This window comes from Neofelis nebulosa, chromosome 13, assembly GCF_028018385.1.
Source record: "Neofelis nebulosa isolate mNeoNeb1 chromosome 13, mNeoNeb1.pri, whole genome shotgun sequence".
Taxonomy (NCBI): domain Eukaryota; kingdom Metazoa; phylum Chordata; class Mammalia; order Carnivora; family Felidae; genus Neofelis; species Neofelis nebulosa.
In genome coordinates, this window is record NC_080794.1 from 35,038,548 (window position 1) to 35,058,588 (window position 20,041).

Genomic DNA, 20,041 nt, shown 5'->3' on the forward strand with positions numbered 1-20,041 from the left:
TTCTACAGTTTCACGTGTGACACTTTTGTTATTTAAAAATAAACAAATAAAAGTTATTTTGGAGGAAGAAAGCCCCCACGACCCTATTCGTGGTAAGCACAGTGACTCGGGGCCGATCCTCTGGAGTGGGCTCCCCAGCTGCTCTGGGGGGTCCCGCTTCATCCAGCCCCCCTGGCTTTTGTCCACCACAGTGACCGATTAGCACTGCTCCAGGTCCGGGCCATCCTCCAGCAGCTGGGCCTGAATAGCACCTGTGACGACAGTATCCTCGTCAAGACCGTGTGCGGGGTGGTGTCCAAACGGGCCGCGCAGCTGTGCGGTGCGGGCATGGCCGCCGTGGTGGACAAGATCCGCGAGAACAGAGGGCTGGACCATCTCAGTGTGACTGTGGGGGTGGATGGAACACTCTACAAGCTTCATCCGCAGTGAGTGGGGCTTCCTTCCGGTTGGGTGGACAGAGGTTCCTGGGCTGGTGAGTGGTCCCGATGGTTGTGGGACACCGGGATGTGAGTGAGTCCCATCGGGAAAGTTCCTCGCCAGGACACGGCCGGGCTGAGGGCTGTGCATCCAGGGACCTGGCTTTGTCTGGGGCCAGGTAACGAGCTGCTCTGAAGTTTAACTGAGATCCTTGGAGAGGAGTGGCTTCGCTCGGTCTGTCGCCAGCGACATGGCACATCCCTCTCCCCACTCCTCCTGGGCCCCTCCTCAGGCAGAGTGTGAGGTAAGGGTCGGGGTGGGCTCACCCCCCTCAGCCTGGGTAGCCACTGCCTGGCCAGGAGGCCGTGTTTGGGAAGTGGGGAGAGGGTGTGAAGGACAGAGGGAGGAGGGCCCACTGTCACGGTCCCCTGCCCGATCAGCTTCTCGAGAGGCTTGGAAGGTGTTCGTGTCGGCTCTGGGCTTTGTAGGGAAGAGAGGGGTGCGGAGCGGCCTCGTTACGGTCACGGGTCTGAGACCCCGTGGTCAAGGAGGATGTTTGGCCCCACCTGCCCTTCGATCTACCTCACTTCCCAAAGCTTGGCTCTTACGAACAGAGCGACCGTATTACTTATTGCCTAAACCGGGGTGCTTTCGCCGGCCAAGAGGGTGCCGCTAATAATCACACTGGGGCCGTCCCGGGTAAGCTGGGCCGCAGTGTCACTCTACTTAGAAGCAACCTCGCCCGAGTCAGGGCAGGCGTGAGCCACTCATGTCGTGGCCGCGGCCTGGGACTTGCTCCATCTGCACCTGTGTCTGTCCACCGTCATCCCCTGGGGCAGCACACGTGTGCCTTAGAGCTGGGGTTTGGAGCCGCACACACCTGCATGTCATCCTGGCCCCGTCATCGGGAAGCTGTGCTTCAGTGCTTCGCTCTGCCAAGTGTCACCTTCCTCAGGGGGTGACAGCCATCGGCGGGACTGAAAATCACGAGGCTAAGGTGCCGGACGGGCCCTGGCAGTGTTCCAGAGAGGGCAGTGGGACCCCCTCTGGGCGCTCCGCTGCCCTGAGCCACTTCAGCCTGGCCCTGGCGAGACGTACGGTCACTTATTTTTGGACTCTCGGAAGTTCCTCCCGGCTGAACACTGCGGTGGCGGGATTGGCTGCAAATCCACAGTCGTCCCGACCGTTGTCAAGGAGCCACCTCGCGTGTCCCCTTCTCGCTAGGGTCCCGTAGCTTCTCCGCGCGGGTCCGGCGTCCCTTCTCCTCTTCTCCACCTACCCTTCTCCTCTGTGTGTTGTCTCTTCCAGCTTCTCGAGAATCATGCACCAAACCGTGCAGGAGCTGTCACCGAACTGCAACGTGTCCTTCCTCCTGTCCGAAGACGGCAGTGGCAAGGGGGCTGCCCTCATCACGGCCGTGGGCGTCCGGCTCCGGGAAGAAGCGAGCAGCTAAGAGTACCGGCCCCCGGCCTGCTGTCCTTCCAGCGCTCCTCTCTTCAGGCGGCGACCCCCTGTCCCTCCCAGCGAGCTGTGCCGGGAGACCCCGGCGCCAGGGCCCGCCTCGCCGCAGCGGGGAGGGAGACCCAAGCCAACTAATGGCGCATAACGTAGGGTACAAAATAGAGCGCGTGCTGTCGATAATCTCTCCCCACTCCGGCCCCTCCTCGTCTGCCCCCGCCACTCTGCATGATCCGATTTCTACCCGGTCGTACGCTCCCCGTGTGTGAAGTTTAGTGGCGTCCGTTTCCAGTTTCTGCATTCGTCCTACAGAGTTATTTATTGGCCCAAGGTGAAAAGTTGCACCATCTGGAAGGCCTCCTGGGCCTCCGCAGCCCGTCCTTGGGGACACATCCCCTGTGTGAAACGTATTATCACCAGCAGACACTGCCGGGACTCCCTCCCCGGGGGAACCTTAGCTGCTTCCTCCCGTCCCAGCGCCCACTGCTGTCTGGCGTCCCGAGGTTGCTCTCAAGACGTGTCAGTGCCACTGAATCGTGTGTCCGTGGAACTGGTCAGAGCCATGCCGTGACAGTCTTGCATTCTGTCTGTCTTGTTGCGGGGCGGGGGGGGGAGGTGGGCAGTTCTGCGGGTAAATGTCTCGTCTCCTTTGGGTAAAAGGAACCAAACCGACAAACAGTGCCCCCATTGGAATTTCCCATTGCTTTTGTGAGCCATGTTGTATGACCTAGTAAACTTTGTACCAATTCAAAGACCCGAGTGATGCTTGATGGCTGGAGAGCGGGGAGGACACGGGGTGGGGGAGGCGGTGAACACCAAGCCCTGGGGATTCTGGGTCGGGGGAAGAGTCTGACGTGAAGATCATGTTCTTCAACCCCCCAGCCTTCTTCAGGGACAACCACCTCTACTCTCTGCAAGGGTGACAGAACAAGCCTCTCCCCTTGTTTTCCAGCACCTGCCTGGCCACCTCCTGCCCCGGCCCAGGGTCCCACCCCCGCACCTTTAAGAAGGTAGAGCGATGGAAAGCCTCTGTCCCCCAGGGCCTTCCAGAGGCTGTTTGGCTTTAATGAGAGGACAGTGCAACTCTGGTCTCCCTACTGCCATCCCCAGGGAGACCCCGCCCTTGGTCACCCTCTGCCAAGAGAACAGACGATGTAGGCCCCCTGTTCCAGCGCAGATGAAGTCTCGCAGCAGGCCCAGGCTAGCAGGTTGCCCGTGTTGTCCTCCTCTCTCACTTTTAATGAATCCCTTCTCCAGGAAGTTGATCCTCCTCTGACCCTTCCACCCCTACCCGACCTCAACCTTGAGGTTGCTGTTCTACCCCACGGCTCATCAACAGTTCCCACATCGGTCCGCACCTGGTGATCAAGGTGCCACGTGATTCTCCCAAGCCACGACTCCAGCCCTACGTGGCTTCCTCCAGGACTAACTGCACGTTCCCTTGGCATGTCAAGAGCGGAGTCCCTTTATTTGGTGCTGCCAAATAAATGGCACAGTGATCTTTGTGGGCAACACGGCATTAAACTCTCTTGCTGTACATTTACAGCGTTATGTGGTTCTTCCGGAGGGGCGGGGGGCGGGGGGGTGTGCAGGGTGAGTCGGCAAGCAGGGAGAAGGATGTCCTTGCGGTAGACTGGGCCGGGCCTGGAGCTCTCTGGGAGTCGAGACGGTCGGCGTTCTCTGCCCGTCACCTTCTTGTTGCTGGAGCGAGGGTGAAGGCTGGTGCCCACTTCCTGGAGGCATTCGTGTGAAATCGCCAGCTTGGTGTTGAGAAAAATCACGGTGACTGTTTATGAAGCACTTAACACGTGTTTGGCATGCTAGTTCATGGTGACTGGTCTGAGGCAACGCAGCTGAGGCTCCTTTTGACTCAACCACCACCTCCACTGAGCTGGATCTGCGTTCAGATGCTGAAGCAGAGAAGCCCCGGTCGGATCCACTCACAGCCTTTGCAAAATAAGAAGCTTCCTCCCTGTGTCCGTAGCCTGATCATAAATCAGTGGGTGCTGCTCACGGGTGTTCAGTTTGGTTTAACCAATATTTATAAAAACGTGAGCCAAACTGTACATACAAGTCTGGAAGCCCCACAAATTTGGATTTCTGGCATGTCTCGAGAGATTTAGAAGGTCTGGCAACCGTGGGCCCCCATTACCACACAGCGACATTTGTCCGGAGCTGATCGGCAGCTGTCCCCTTGGCCCTCCAGCTGCCACGGTACCCGGAACTCCCTGTTACCCCAACGCTGGAAGTCGGTTGCCTTTTATCACAGTTGCCGTGTTTCTTTTATACCGGATCCAGTCCACTCATTAAGTTGTGTGCTCCAGGAAGACTTCGGGGCGTGCGGCACCTGGATTAGACCAGCGTTAGCTTACACCGTCTTCTTTGACTCTTCCTGGCTGCCGTGAAGCACGGTCAGGGGTGACTGGGCCCTCTCAAGAGTTAGCACCCACTGCAGAGTTCCTGGCCCCATCTTGTCTTTCCACGGATGTGCTGAAGGCTGGGGCGTGGGTCAGACTTTCAGATCTGGACCTCTCAACTGGCTTCTTCTCAAAGGGTGCGAAGCCTGACCCAGCAGCCAGGCACAAGGCTTCAGGGTTCAGTAGGCAGCCCGTCTTGGGGGCCCCCGGCCGGCCCGTTGGTAGCCTCGGAGGGGGCTGTGTCCCCAGCCATGAAAAAAGTCTCTTTAGTGTGACACCTGTTGACCTTCACAGAGAGGGATGGAGTGTGAGTCAGCTCAATCTTATCCTCCTCAGTCGCCGTGACCCATGGGCAGCAACGGAAAGCAAGCCGGAATCCGGAGCGAAACCTGAGAGACAGAGGGTCACGTGGAGCAGAGGGGTGAGGGGGCAGTTACAGGAACTGCCCTGCGGCTGTCCCCCGCGGGAATTTTGTGCTCTCCTAATTGCCTATCATGGTTCACTATCTCTTGGGAGACACACTCCTCAGTGGATTTGATTTTTGGAAACATCCAGAAGTAATCTGGAGCTAAGTCTAGTGACCGAAGTGGGTGACGAAGCCAAATCAGACCATTTGTTATTACAGACAAAAAGAAACCAAATACGATTTAAAGAAACAACAGAGTTTTTTTTGTTTGACTTGTTAATTGGCCCCTAAAGGAGTTTTCTAGAGGAGTCTTAAGAAATCTGGGCTTTGGCAGTGTTGGGTGCAGTAAAGACGCTCTCTCTCCCAAGGGGGCTGCTTTGAAAGAAAATCCCAGTTTGGGTATATTTGCTTAAAAAAGAATTCTCCCCATGACCACACTAAAATCTAAATTAGAAGGGGAAGCAGACAGGGGTGCCTGGGTGCCTCAGTCTGTTAAGCAACCGACTTCAGCCTGGGTCATGATCTCACTAGTTCCCTAGTTCAAGCCCCGCATCAGCCTCTGTGCTGACAGCTTGGAGCCCGGAGCCTGCTTCAGATTCTGTGTCTCCCTCTCTCTCTGCCCCTCCCCGGCTCATGCTCTGTCTCTATATCACTCAAAAATAGTAAAAACATTAAAAAAAAAGAAAAAGAAAAAGAAGGGGGAGCAATGGAGGAAATGGGCTGGCAGAGAACACTGGCCTGTCAGAGAGGAGCAGAAATCAGTGAGACCCTGGGTGACAGCCCAGGAGACACAGGGTTCCATGCTCCAGAAGAGCAGGCCTGACTTTGGTTCCTCACCTTGTAGCTCTGTAAGATCCCATGGGGCGGGGGGCCCAATAAATGTCTCTATTGTGGGAGCTTCTCGGCCTCTGCCCCTTCCGCCCACACCCAGCATGTCCCACCCGGAGCTCCCCCTCCTCCCCTCCCACCCCTGCCCCCGTGGCCGTCCTTCCGGCTGCTCATGCCCAGAACCCGGAGCCGTCCGTCCTTGCCTTCTCTCACATGCCGCCTCCCCTCCATCATTCTGTTGGCTCTACCTTAGTAACATCCAGACTCTGACTACTTGTCACCCCAGTCTGAAACCCCCGTCTCTCACCTGGATCCCTGCAACAGCCTCCCCATCCCCTGCTGCTCTGCCCGCCCCGCAGTCGTCCCAACACGCTGCCAGGCCGATTCTTTTAAAAGGCAAGTCAGAGTACGCGTCTCTCCAATTCAGCTCCGCTGGGCTCCTCTCGGCAGAGTAGCGGCCCAAGTCCTTATCTCCACCGCAGGACCTTGCCTTGGCTGTTCCCTCCGTTCGGAGTCCTTCCCCAGACAGCTAGGCCTCAATAAGGCCTACTCTGACCATCCTGTAACGCGGCTCTCCCCCGGCACCTCCTGCCGTCCCTTCCCCAGCCCTGGTTTTCCTCTTTCCCCTAGAACTTCCCACCTGATACACTGTGTGACTCATGGACTCATCACGCTTGCTTATTGTCTGTCTCCCCACTAGCATGTGAGCGTCTCGAGGGAAGGAATCATCTGCTTTCGCGCACTGGTGTGTCCCAGGTGCCTGGAACAGTGCGGGCACATGTAGCCACTTGTGAGCGTATTGTGAATGAATGAAGGCTGCTGCCAGGAGCACCGGTCCTGCTCTAGAGCTAGTGTCACCAACTACTGAAGATTCTGAGGTTATTTCAGAAATGCGTAGAGCCTGGGGAGTTGTTCAGACTCTCGGGGACTGTCACTGGGTAACAGGGGAGTGACCAATGCACAGACACGTGGTGCTGGGGGCCCCTCCCTGATGTGACAGTCCCTGTCTCCAAGCTCTTCTATAAGCTGCCTCAAGGGAAATGTGTGGTGTGGTGTTAAGGTTACAGGCCTTGGAGATACATGCAATCCTGGCCCTGTTGCTTTGTGTATACAGTTCAGGAGTCTTCCTTTCTGAGGCTCCATTTCCTCATCTGTAAAATGGGGATAACACCTCCCTTCCTCCTATTATCTACTTTTTACCTCTCCGTGGACAGTGGAGGGTTTTGTCATCCATTAAACACACACACACACACACACACACACACACACACAAACAAAAAAACCCCAGAATTTTCTCACTTCCTTCCGGCCCGCCCCAGGCACGTGGGATATCTGAGCAACAAAGACCCTGATGGCATCACGAGTGACCTGGACACACGGGCAGCGGGTGGTAAAAGGCATGAACACAGAGGCCCAACCTTGCCCGACGTCACTGTCTGGTTGAGACCAGGCCTCCCTGTCCACCTCTCATCTCCTCTTACCTGACCCTCCCTCAGGGATTCCTGAGCCTGACGAGCCCACTCTGCAGCAGGGCTCCTGGGTGCTGGGTTCCTACCTGGGCCACCGCCTTCCACCTCCCCTAGGGCCCCAGAGCAAACACCAGCCCCTCTGTGGGCCTCCAATTCCCCAGACGTACAGGGCTGGGAGCACCAGGTGTGTCTGAGGGAGGAGTAAGAACTTGGTGCCTTCCTCCCTGGCTGACTGCCAAGGTCACTCCTCCTGCCCCTTGAGGGCAGGAAATGCACTGTAACCTACCCAGGGAGCAGCCTGCTCTCTCTCCAGTCCTGGCCCTGGGGCCCCGACTGAGCTCTTCCTACTGCGGGGTTGGTGCTGCTCACCTGGCCCAAGGAAAGTCCTTGGCTCTTCGTCATTGCAGAAAGCTCTTAAAAATGTCAGGGCAGAATAAGTCCCCACCTCCTTTACCCGGCTCCTTCCTCCCTCTCTGCCTTTTGGCCTCTCTCTGACCCTACTCCCTCCATCTCTGTCCCTTCTCTCTTCTCCTCGTCCCAAATGTAGGCTCAGAAGAGAGAGCAGGAGCAGACCAACGGTAAGAACTAGGGCCTGGGCAATGGGGCGAGGCTTTGGCGAGAAGGTGGGGCTCGAGCCAGGCCCAGACCCGAGCGGGGACTGAGCGGTGGGCTCACCGTGGGGGATGACAGCCTCCTGTGGGGGCGAGGGGCGCAGGCTCAGGCTGTGCAGGGATGCCCAGATGCGACCAGGCCGGGGCGTGGGGCCCTGAGGGCTGAGGAGACGGCCAAGGGCTCACCTGTGGTTGAGGCAGCAGTAGATGATGGGATTGTACATAGTGGAGCTCATGGCCAGCCAGAAGAGCGCCAGGTACACCTGCTGGATGAACTTGTGGTAGTAGACGTCCTCCTGGAAGCTGCCCAGGATGAAGTAGAAGTGGTAGGGCAGCCAGCAGACGGCAAAGGTCACCACCACCAGCACCATGGTCTTCACAAACTGGGCCGGGAGAGGCTCAGGTCACTCCTCAGCCTGGAAGCCCCCTGCCCGCCCCCCCCCCCCAACCCTCCAAGGGTGGCGGCAGGGCACCCCTCGGGCCAGTTTGGGAAGCCCTCGAGTCCCCTGGAGCACACGCCGCCTTGACTCCCGGGCCCTGCACCTCGGGGCTCTTGTTCAGGCCCGCCCCTCTGCCCACACTGCTGTCCTCAAGTCCTTGAGGCCCAGCTCAGTGGCCACCTCCTCTAGCAGGTGTCCCGACCCCTGACTCAGAGCGGCTCCCCTCCCTGGACGGTGGGTGAGCTCTAGCTCCTAACCCCATCCTTGGGGGGCTCCCCTCTGCCAGCTAGGGGTTCCCAGGTGCCCCTCTCCCTGGGATCTGTGTCTGCCACAGCCCTTCCATCCGTAGGTAGTGAGACTCTAGTCGGGGACCCCAGCCTCTGCCCGGGGGGCCTGCTCCTTGACCTTTCTCCCTTCCCGGCCTGGTCTCTGCAGGCCCTCCTGAGTGGGGGCCAGTACCCCAGGGGGGATGGAGGGCAAGTGGAGGCCAGCTCTTCATGAGGAGGGACATTCAGAAGGTGTCCCATATCCCATCACCTCCCTGAATTGCCCTGTGAAAAATGCCTAGTAGCAGACATGAAGCCTCAAAGACATGAGACTTTGACCTGATACATGATGGGATTAACCATTACCTCCCCCTGGATGCCTAACAGGAAGGGGCCACGGCAGAGATCAGCTTTGACTGGGAGAGACGGGAGGATGTCTGAATCACAGACTCCTTGGGGGGGGGGGGCCCTGAATGGCAGGAGGAGGGGGCACGCCGGCACTTGGGTTGGAAATGGAATGCAGACTGGATACAGCTGGACTCCAACCCAGTCTCCAAGAGCTCGGAGGTCTCCAGTTCCAACATTTGAGAATTCTCCTGTGATTCTATACGGGAGCCTCCTGTGCTTTTGTGGGGCTTCTTAAATTCAACATTACGATTTCTCAAAACGTCTGAGATTTCTGAGAATCTATTATTCTAAGATTCTTGGGAGTATCTGAAATTCCGTGGGGTTTTAGGATTCTCCGATTCTCGTGACATTCTGGGAAGTTCCTTTAACTTCGTATTTGGCCAAAGGCCAAAGGCAAGCTGTCCTCCCGGGAAGAACTAACTCAGGCTCTGTTCAGGGACTGGGGACCGGGCAAGTTAGGGTGGATCCTGTTCTCACCCGCACCCCCCGCAGGGGCGGGCTGCGAGCCCGGAAGGGTGAGGCCCCGAGGCGGGGCCCAGACAGGAGCTTTGAGACCTTCTGGGGGCCGGACATGGGGGGGCGGAGGAGCGGAACAGAGTGAGGGCAGAGGCACCGCCCCCCGCCGAGCACCGCCCCCGGCGCCCACCTTCTTCTTGGCCTGCAGGTGGCGCAGGCTGGCGCCGTGCGTCTGGTGCCTGGGGACCTCGCGTCTCCAGAGCGTGAGGCCGATGACACTGTAGGCGAAGAGCATCACCACGAGAGGCAGCACGTAGATGAGGGCGATCACCACGAGGTGGTACCTGGAGGGAGAGCCAAAGGCCTGGGCACGGGACGGCCCGGGGGCGACTTCGGCATCCGTCAGCGCTCAGTCCCCCGGACCCCGCGAGCGTCCCTAAGCCAACTCTGGGCTAGCCACCCTGGACCACCTCCCAAGCCTTGATTTAACTTAAAAATTTTAAAAAGGCAACACGGGCTAGCATTTATGCCCAAAGAGGGCTTCCTTTGCTGCAAAAGAGACACCAGCGTTTTCTCGCCTGCGTCCCTCCAGGTGACAGATGAATACTACCAAAAAAAGGAAATAGCTAGGAATGAAAAAGTTAACCAAATAATGCAATTGTTTAACATTTAAAATGCCATTAAGCACAAAGGAGGAAGTAAAATCACTCATTGCATCCTCACCACGGTAATAATTTGGACTATTTTCTTCCAGAATCCTGCGTATATATGACATATGTATGTGCACCTGTATTAGATTATATATATAGTCTGTATCTGCATCTGTCTGTCTGGAGACATAGATTTTCTGGAGTTGACATGCTTCCACCCTGCACCGGCAGCCTTATCAGGGAACGGGGCAGCGACAACAGAGTCACTACACGACATTGGTCATCTCTCCCTGCCCATCAGCATTGGGTTGGGAACATGGCTCATGCCAGCAGACCTTCTCTCGCACCACCTTCGAGCAAGTGGCCCCGAATGCCACTGACGTTTCCTCATCTAGCCCCCCGTGGAGAGCAAGCCGGGCTGTGTTGAGCCGTGTCTCTTCCTTTTGGAAAGATGGTGTGAAGGAGATGTGTGCTGGCCACGCCAGTGTCTGAGTGACGCTGCAGTTCGTCTCCAACAGGGCCTGGGTGGGGGCACCTCGTGAAAGGGCCTGAGACCCGTGGCCTTGCCACGTGACCTTTTTCTGCGAGGGCTGAAGTGTTCCCAAGGCCCCCACCCCCCGTGACCTGTGCGCCGGCCGGTTTCGAGAGGTGCTGCCACCGAGAGGGAGGGGAGCGGGTGGCTCCAGCAAATGTCTTCCCTAAAAGAATTTTAGAATTCTGCTTGCTTGCTCTTGGGGACTGCCAGACCCCGGGCTCCTCAGCTAGTCCTGCTGTGGAGCAAGTAAGGGCAGGGAGGAGCAGTGAGGTCACAGAGTGTTTGAGCTAGATAGACCTTGGGAATCAGCAGGCCCACCTGCCTCGGTGTCTGGAGGGAAACGGAGCCCCAGAGAGGCGCAGAAAGTCTGTGACACATGAAACAGCTCTACAGATTTAATCACTACCAAAAAACGATTTCCCTATCACTGGAGGTCAGCTCTGTGAAGCCAGAACTGAGTTCTTGGTCAGCCTCTAACTTCTAAGGGTGACCTCAGGCAAGTCTGCTCTCTCCCTTAGTCTCAGTTTCCCCATTTGCAATGCCTAAGGTCCTTCCCAAGTATGAGGGATATCACTCTGTTGCCTTTCCTTGGGACACGGTTCAGGATAGGAATTCACCCTGGGCTAGGTTCCTACACAGAGGGGAGCACCGAGGGGCTGTGGGGGTCATCTGGGGCCTGCCCCAGATCAGGAATGCGTCCTTTCATTGCCTGGATTTGTGTGTGTGTGTGTTGATTTTAGGGATCTATGCGCATTTTCCTGGAGGGGGCATCTGTAATTTCACCAGATTCCGATACACCCAGGATGTGTGCCTGTGAGGGTGGAGCCCTCAAGTGTCCCCACCCAAGAACAAAGACTACATTCTCACACAGAAGACCAGGCTTTGCCCAAATCCTCACGGAATTCTAAGTAACACCGAAGTAGCCTTCCTGTTTTTTCTTGGCGCCTGAATCAGGGTCGGAACTCACCATCCCCAGAGAGCTGGTGCTGGGTGCCCTGAGTTCCTGGTCCCCTCTCCGGGCCCCTTCTTAAGCAGAAAGGCGTGTGTTAAGGCGGAGAAACACTGCCCCCCAGTGGTCAGTCACAAAATATTCTGCTCTCCACCCTTCCCTGAGCCTTCGGTAACGGGGACCTTGCCCTTGGGGGCAGGGCAGGGGTCGGGGAGCGGAATAGAGTTAAGGGCAGAGGCCGCCCTCAAAACTCGTCAGTCCCCGGGAACAGGCTTCTCAGGCTTCTTGCCTAGCACTGAAGGCCACAGCGAGGCCCTCTTCTGGCTGGTGCTTGGGGCAGATGGAAACCGTGCAGGGGCGGGCGATGGGGGAGGGGTGTTAAAGGAGGCGGAGGGTGGGGGCTGTGTTGCCATGGTGACCTGGCAGCCCTCCGCCAAAGCCTCCGCATCCTCCTGCTTGGGGCAGCTGGGCCTCTGTTGGACTAAATCTGCCACCTCCACGTTTGTTTTCATGTGTCCCCTGCTTCAACGACTACATAGCGGGTGCCAGTTCCGTGCCAGGTGCGGCGCTAACGGCGTCATATGCATTTTCTCGCGCATGCTCACAGCAACTTTCCAACGAGTTCTCTTCCGAGTTACCGCCTACGAGAGGAGCCAAAGGGTCAGAAAGGTCAAGTGACTATGAGGGACAGGGCAGGACTCTGCCCCAACTACTGACTTGCAAAACCTCAGCAAATTCTCTATCGTCTGCTAAACCGCCAGGCCACGCATGGGGGTGGGGGTGGGGGTGGGGGGGTCCACGCGGTGAGAACTGGGCACACTGAGGCCCAGCAAGGGAAAGGACTTACCCAGGGTCACACAATGGCTGGCCCGTGCCTGCGTTCTTCTTCCTAGTCTCCCCCACCCGTGGTGCCCACTCAGCGTGAGGCGGGCACCAGACATCCCCCGGAAAACATCCCCGGCTCGGTCACCTGCCCTTTCTTTCTGCCTCAGTACCCTGAGCATTCGCGGTGGCCTCCCCCAAACACACACCTGTGCGTGCACACACTTCCGCACACACGCACAGACGTCAGTGGGAGCCGCGTGCCCACACACCCGGTGTCCCACGCACATGTGCACACAGGCGTGTCCTCATTTGAGGATGCACGTGTCCTTGTCTAAGTAGCCATGTGGGGAGGCAGTGGTGAGCTCTCAGGCAGGACCGCCTGGGTTTAAACCCTCGTTTCACCACCTGCTGGCTCTGGGACCTTGGGCCTATTACTTAGTTTTTAGGGCTTCAGCGTCCTCATTTGAAACCTGGGAATAATACTACATGTGTCCCCGGTAGTGTTAGGGGAGTGAAGTGGCTTCATGTATGTCAAGCCCAACACGTGGTACGTGCTAAGTGAAAGTGTTAGCACAGACATGTACTCACGTAATCCCAAGTGCTCACAGACACCTGCACCCGTACGTACACACACACACACACACACACACACACACACACTATGGTCCCCACGGCCCAGGCCTTACAAAAGGAGCATCTTGCCGCCATTGTCTTCGGGCCAGACCACCGCACACTTGGTGGCGCCCTGGTCCGTGGTGATGGTGGAGTAGAAGCACTGGGGGAAGGCGAGGGCCAGGGCCAGCAGCCAGATGCCTGCAATAACCGCTCTGGTGCCGCGGGCTGAGAGCCGCGGCTGGAAGGGGTGGACGATGGCCACGTACCTGTGAGCAGAGTGCTGTGTGAGTGGCGGGCACCCCTCCCCCCGGCCAGAGCCCCATTTCCCACGCCGTGCTGGGCCCCTACAGAGAGCCACTTGGGCTGGTGACTCTCCCACAGCCACACAGCACGGCAGTGCCCTAAAACCCCAGGCCAGGCCTCACCTCATCGCCTCCCTGGGGGCGGACTTACTCTCAAATGGCCACCAGAGGGCGGTGTGGCCACACTGGAAGTCCACTCAAAACATTCGCCAAAAGCTGCTGGGCCCCTTGGCCCTATGCTGTCCCTCTTCTGCTCAGAAACTTTAGCGGAACCCGACAGTCTCCCGGACACAGCCCAAACCAGCCCTGCCTGTCGGCTTTCTGCAGGGGTGGAAATGCTCCATGTATAAACTGTCTTGTTCAGTAGCCATAACCACACATGGCCATGAACACTGAAAGTGTGGCTAATATGACTGAGGAACAGAGTTTTAAGTTTTAACTAATTCAAATGTAAATAGGCACATGGTTAGGTTACCAGACACGGCAGGCCCAAACCTTTAAACCTGGCATTCAAGGCCCTCTGCACATGGCCAACTCACTTACTTTCTCACCTCCTGTGCCACTGCTTCCCGCACCTTCCCTGGCTCATTCTGGTCAAGGAACAGCCCTGCCTGTGTGACCCTCTGTAGGGGGCATTTCTTCCCCCTCGGCCTGAAATTTCTCCTTCCACTCTGGATTCACTAAAGTCCAAGTGAAAGGTCACCTCTTCCAAGAAGTCGGCCAGAAACAGGCTTGTCTCCTCAGCTCCTGCCTCTCTCCGGGGAACCTCTGAGGATTTGAGCTGCTGTTTGGCCTGAGTATCTCAGGCAGGGCTTGTTCTCTCCATTTTCTGCACTAGGAGACTGAGGCTTGCAGAAGGGGAAGAACCAGCTGAAAGAGGCAGCACTGGCCCTGAACCAAGTCGTGCAGTTCCCCTCTGCTCCCGGGACCTCTGAAGCCGCTGCGGGAACGTCCAGGAGCCTGGTGGGGCTGAGGCCTCATGGGTCACGGCCCTGACCAAGGAAGGGAGAGCGGGGGGTAGCCGCCGGCTTCCAAGGTCAAAGGATCCAAAGAGCACCATCCACCAAAGACACGGGACCCCACACTGCTTCTCTTATGCTGTGCCCTGTGACCGGGGGCTTTGGTTGCCGCCTCACAAGAGGGAGGGTGTGGGGCGAGATGGGGGGGCCCTCCTCGGAATACAGTTTTCATGTGAATAAATTACACAGGATTACAAAGACCATCAGTTATACTGGAATACAGTTAGCGAAATATAAAATAGATTTGGGGCACAGCAATATGCACGCTTCTTTATCAACCCACTAAACAAGATCTAGCAGCAGGTCTGGAACCGATGATAGATTTGTTTTTAATATTTATTTATTTATTTTTGAGAGCACGAGTAGGGGAGGGGCAGAGAGTGGTGGGGACAGAGGATCTGAAACCAGCTCTGAGCTGACAGCAGCAAGCCTTACACAGGACTAGAACTCATGAACTATGAGATCATGACCTGAGCCAAAGTCAGACGCTCGACTGACTGAGCCACCCAGGTGCACCACCCCCACCCCTGCTGTCGTGGTAACTTTTTTTTTAATTTTTTAAAACATTTATTTATTATTGAGAGACAGAGAGAGACAGAGCATGAGTGGGGGAGGGACAGAGAGAGAGGGAGACACAGAATCCGAAGCAGGCTCCAGGCTCTGAGCTGTCAGCACGGAGCCTGACGCGGGGCTCGAACTCACAAGCCACGAGATCATGGGGCTCGAACTCATAAACCGCGAGATCATGACCTGAGTTGAAGTAGGACGCTTAACTGACGGAGCCACCCAGGCACCCCCGTGGTAATTTTTAAGTAGTGACGACTGTAGTCGATGCTTGGAGATTTCTGCACAACAGAGGTATCTGTGATTTCTATCGGTGACGTGGCCCCAGGCACTGCTGGAATCCTAGCAAAATGTGGTTTGTTGCCTCCATTTGGAACAGTGAGTTTTCACCCCCACAGAAGCTGATGACCCCTGGGACTTCTGTGACGGTCTGTGGTCACAAGTTACGCACATCTGGATTGGATGATTGTCGACCCCTCCTTCCTCTGTCTGAGACACTGACCTTCTCCCTTTACTGTGGCTGGGCCCTGGGCCAGCTCTACCCCAAGATGGCCTGGATCTGGGCTGAGTGCCTCAGCAGGACGAGAGGAGTGGCATTTCCTCAGGGGCCTCCTCCCCACAGATGAGGCAGGTGACCAGCAGGCCAACTGGGGGACTGGGGTTCCCTTACTGTTCTGGCAGGTGGGGTGGGAAAGAGGAGAGCTTTTTCTCTGTTAGTTGAGGGGCAGCTCTAGGGCTTTAATCTAAATGTGGATCCTGACTTCATCACCTTCCAGCCGTAGGGACTCAAACCACCCTCTTCTGTAAAGCGAGATGACAGTCATTTGAGCCCCTGTGGTTGTCTTGGGAAGGGAATGAGATGCTTGAGAAATGCCTGCAGGCAGCAGGGGTTTAGGACTTGAAAGTGCCATTATTCCTATGTATTCGTGTCCTTTAAATGCACCAGAGGTGACTTTGGTCCTGGATGACCCCTGGGCCTTCCTCTCTGGGGTTAATCTGAACCTGGAGACAAGGTCTGGACCATAGGATGACCTTGCCCTAAGCAGGGAAGTTGACATCCGCGTGTTCTAGGCACCAGGGGAGTGCTGACTCCGTGCCCCCTGAGCTTTTCTACCCTGTCTCGGTGAGGACGGTCTTTCCTGGGGCCCCTCACGCACACCAGGCACCACCCTGCCACGGGCCTTTGCTGCCGCTGTGCCCTCTCCCTGGATTGATCTTTCCCCAGAGCTCACAGGGCTCTCTCTCTCACCTCCTCCCATCCTGGCTCCAAACCCACCCCACAGTGGGGCCGACCCCACACCCTGTCTAGCGCTCCAGCCTGCCCCCACCCCGACACACAACCCGGCACATGGGGTCCCCTCGCCTCTCCCTGGTATTTTTCCACAGCCCTCATGACCTCAAAATACAACGTACAATTTATTCATGTGTTTATTATTTAAATTCTCACCAGGGCAGCCGTGTTTATCTGTTTTTTGCCCCAATGGCCAGAACAGTATCTGTACGTAGTTGGCCTTGAACATATGAATGAATGAAGAAACGAATGGACGGGGCTTCACTGTTAACACCCTGGCCTGAGATACTATCCTCTCTCACCTGGATTATTGTTCACCAGCCTCTTGCCTGGTCTCCAGACTCCCCCCCTCCCCACCTTAAAATGCAAGTTCCATGAGGCCTGATTTCAAGGACTATTTTTCCTTCTGGTGTATATTCCCCAATGCCTGAAACAGAGGGAGCACTCGAATATTTGAGTGAATGAGAAGAACTTGTTAGTGGACTTGCAGAGACATCCAGGGGTACTGAGGTGCTTTTGGCGGCGGGGGGGGGGGGGGCAGGGGGTGTGGTCAGATGAGGAGGGACACGCCCCTTCCTGAGAGCTGAGCCGTCTGGGTTCTGGGCCGCTGGCCCTGACCCTGACTTGCTGGCGATCCTGCTTGTCTCTGGCCTCTGTTGGCCTGGGTACAAAATCAGAAGCGGCCTAGACCAATGGTTTTCGAACTTTTCTTTTCATTTTTAATTAGTAGGAATACATTTCTCAAATGAAATCTTTAGGGAAACTCCATAGAAAAACAGCCCAGAGCAGACAAGAGCCAGCTGCTGTGTGTCACTGGGCAGACGCCTGGAGATGGAGACTGGGGGGTGGGCAGTGGTAGGGGACAGCAGGGCTCATGCCCCTTCAAACCATCCTGACAAGGGATCTGTGTCTCTGAGGGTCCCAGGCCTGCCCCTCCTGGACATACACCTGCTGTCTTTCTGTGTCCCTTTTTGTTTGCTATCTGTCCCAACCATTCTTCCCCAGGGTCACACAGTCCCCTTCTGAGGCCAAACTGTGCCCTGCCTGCCCCAACCAGCTTCAGAAGGACTGCATTTGGCTCCAATGACCACTCCTCCACCCTCCCGGCCTTCAGCAGAAGGCCACAGCCTGCGGCCCCCTGAGAACAGGATTGGGAAAGTAATTGGACCCATTGTAATTGTATGGGAACTGCATGCAATATTAAATCCTTCCCAGTATAATCTATCTAGGAATAGGAAAACAGTAAAAGCCATGTCCTTGTAGTAAAAGAAAGATGCCAAAAGAGATCAACTCCAGAGAATACTCTAGAAGTTCCCTAAACACGGCCCTTCTCTCCCGACAGCCTTGAACAACCATCCAGTGCCAAGTTCTTCCTTGGGTCTAACCTTAACTTTGCCTGCTTTGGTTCCATGCTCTTTTGTCTCCCACATGCATACTTTTATTTATTTATTTATTCATTTTTACTAAAAAAAATTTTTTTTTAAGGTTTATTCATCTTTTAGACCCAGAGAGAGACAGAGTGTGAGCAGGGGAGGGGCAGAGAGAGAGAGACACACACACAGAACCCAAAGCAGGTTCCAGGCTCCGAGCTGTCAGCACAGAGCCCCGACTCGAGGCTCGAACCCATGAACCGCGAGATTGTGACCTGAGCCGAAGTCGGATGCTTAACTGACTGAGCCACCCAGGCACCCCAGATGCACACTTTAAGATCGTGATTGAGTTGGGAGGCAATTCCCTGAGTTCTACTGTTAACTTGCTGTGTGACTATGGACAAGTCACTGGCCCTGTCTGAGCCCCGACAAAGTGAGACAGCTTCCCCCGGCTTCCCCGCCAGCCCCCTCTTGCCTGTCAGCGGCGATGGCGGTCATGGAGTAGATGCTGACGAACATGGCCGTGATGGGGAAGAGGTTCTGGAAGTGGCAGAAGGCACGGCCGAAGTACCAGATGTTGTGGCTGGCGTAGACGAAATTGAAGGCGGCATTGAAGGCAGCCATGCAGAGGTCAGCCAGGGCCAGGTTGACAATGAAATAATTGGTGACCGTGCGCATCCTCTGGTGGGCCAGGATGATCCAGATGACCGTGGCATTGCCCGTCACGGCCACCAACACCAGGGCCAGGTAGGCCGTGGCCCACAGCGCCAGCTGCCAGCCGGGCATGGAGAAGGCCGTGATGCCCGTGGCGTTGCTCTCAAGGTCGGGCGAGATGTTGGCATCAGTCACAAAATCACAGGCCGCCATGACGGCCTCTGGGTCTGGGATGAGGGGCCTGACTCCTCGCTCCTCCTGAGCCCTGACGCCCTGCCCAGATATGCTAGAGAAGAAGGGTCCTCTTGGGTGCGTGCGTATGTGGGGGACAGAGGCGTAGGTGCAAAGCCAGGCACGTCAGGGGGGACAGGGGGTCACTCCCAAGCCTCGAGCGGAGATGAGGTTAGGCTGAGCAGACAGCCGGGTCCACAGCCATTCGCATTTCAGACTCCCATGTCCCGGCCAGACTTCTCACATGTCCCATGCAAATCTAGAATCTAAGGCACGGTTTCAGAGCAGGAAACATCCTGGTGAATCATCTGGGGCGGATGAGGTGAGCACAGAGCTGTGGCCTTGGCATTCCGCAGGTCAGCTGCCCAACAGGCTTTGCTCCGGGCCGTGGGGTGCGGGCAGGGCTGGGGTCCGGGACATGCTCACCGTGCTGCCATCTGCCAGCCCCGGAGCCTCCGTCCTCCCTGCTGCTCCCCCAGGCAGGGCGGGTGAGGGCCTTGGCAGAGGTGCGGCTTGCTCACGAGGTGTGACTTTGGCTCCCGCCCCTCGTCCCACCCCCTGCTGGGATGGCCCAGCCTTGTCTCTTGAGAAAAGATTCAGGACCGGCTGCGGGGGGGGGGGGGGGGGGGGGACAGGGAGGGAACCGGGGGGGGGGCAGGGCTGGGGGCTGGCACGCAGGCGTGGTCCTGGGGCGGGGGGCTCATTCATACTTAGCCCAGGCCAGGAGCTACACGCCTGGCAGGCTGGGCGGGGTTGGGGTCCGCCTGGGTTACTCCAGGCAAGTCTCTTAAGGTCACTGGACTTTGGCTTCCTCATCTGAAAACTATGGGAGAAATAAGGTGATGGCCGGTGGTGTGTTTGTGAGTTTTAAATGAGATGGTGCACAGATGGTCCCCAGGGCACAGGGGCTGGCACGTCAAAAACGCGGCAGGGAGCTGTAGCCCCGTAGGAGGCCCCAGAGGCAGGACTCGGAGCACTTCTGACAGGTTCTCAGGTGATGCTGCTGCTGCTGGTCCAGAGACCCCACTCCCCAAGGACAAGGATGGGGCTCACCGCCCCTTCTGTGAACCCCAGAGAGGCCCGCGTGGTGAGCGCTGGGGGGCTGCTCTGGGTCTGTCCAAGGAGCCCGCTCTTGGTCATCCACCACGCGTACTGCGTGTGTCGCGCACTGCGTGAAGCCGGGATGCCGTTTCCGAGCGACCGTGTGTGGGGCTGATGTGTGTAAGTGCACACACACTGGTGCGTCTGTGGGCACCTGTAGGTGTGTGGCCCCTGAAGGTGGGCTAGGCTCAGCAGGGCGGGGCGTGTCCCACATTAAAGCAGAGGAGGGCTCTCGATCGCCGTGGTGGCCCTGCTGTGTGTGAGTGTGTGTGTGTGTGTGTGTGTGTGTGTGTGCGTGTGTGTGTGCGTGTGTGTATGGTCTCCAGACTATCCAGCCTTGCACTTGGGGACCCACCCAGGCTCCGCTCCAGACCCAAGTGGCTCCAGCCATAGCCAGGCCATGGGGCAGAGGTCTCTTCCCTCTCTGGAGCGGGCCACCACCTCTGGACATCTGTCCCTTGCTGACGGGCCTCTGCCTTTGATCCCTCTTAGCAGCAGTAGCAGCAGAATTCACTCAACTTTGGGGCTTAAATTTTTTTTGAATTTTAGGGAGAGAGAGAGACAGAGAGAGAGAAAACACTCATGAGCCGGGGAGAGGGACAGAGGGAGGGAGAGAACCCTAAGCAGGCTCCATGTTCAATGTGGAGCCCAACGCGGGACTCGATCCCACCACCCTGGGATCACCACCTGCGCCAAAACCAAGAATTGGATGCTCAACTGATGGAGCCACCCAGGCGCCCCGGGGCTTTCTCTCTCTTT

General features: G+C 56.9%; 2 protein-coding genes across 4 annotated transcripts in view; one reads left to right on the top strand and one right to left on the bottom strand.

Annotated features, from left to right (window-relative positions):
- Positions 1–2,627, top strand: part of HK1 (hexokinase 1) — a 125,320-nt gene extending 122,693 nt beyond the window's left edge. For all 3 annotated transcript variants that reach the window (XM_058696549.1, XM_058696548.1, XM_058696550.1), the window contains 2 exons: positions 192–425; positions 1,726–2,627. In XM_058696549.1, the coding sequence (XP_058552532.1) occupies positions 192–425; positions 1,726–1,870 (379 nt within the window). In that variant the 3' untranslated portion in view covers positions 1,871–2,627. The remainder of the gene's footprint in view (positions 1–191; positions 426–1,725) is intronic.
- TACR2 (tachykinin receptor 2) lies at positions 2,468–18,688 on the bottom strand. Its single transcript, XM_058696552.1, has 5 exons — positions 17,772–18,688; positions 12,822–13,016; positions 9,367–9,520; positions 7,793–7,989; positions 2,468–4,681 (listed from the first exon to the last, which is right to left on the bottom strand). Exons 1-5 carry the CDS (start codon positions 18,161–18,163, stop codon positions 4,465–4,467), a joined length of 1,155 nt encoding a protein of 384 aa, XP_058552535.1. The 5' UTR covers positions 18,164–18,688; the 3' UTR covers positions 2,468–4,464.
- Between the last annotated feature and the right edge of the window lie 1,353 nt (positions 18,689–20,041).

Excerpts from the sequence above, each read along its gene's own strand:
- TACR2 (XM_058696552.1), bottom strand. The coding sequence starts at position 18,163 with ATGGCGGCCTGTGATTTTGTGACTGATGCCAACATCTCGCCCGACCTT. Across the intron at positions 13,017-17,771 it reads ACCGCCATCGCCGCTGACAG|GTACGTGGCCATCGTCCACC; the intron begins GCAAGAGGGGGC and ends CTCTGCTCACAG. Across the intron at positions 9,521-12,821 it reads GGCGGCAAGATGCTCCTTTT|GTACCACCTCGTGGTGATCG; the intron begins GTAAGGCCTGGG and ends CTCTCCCTCCAG.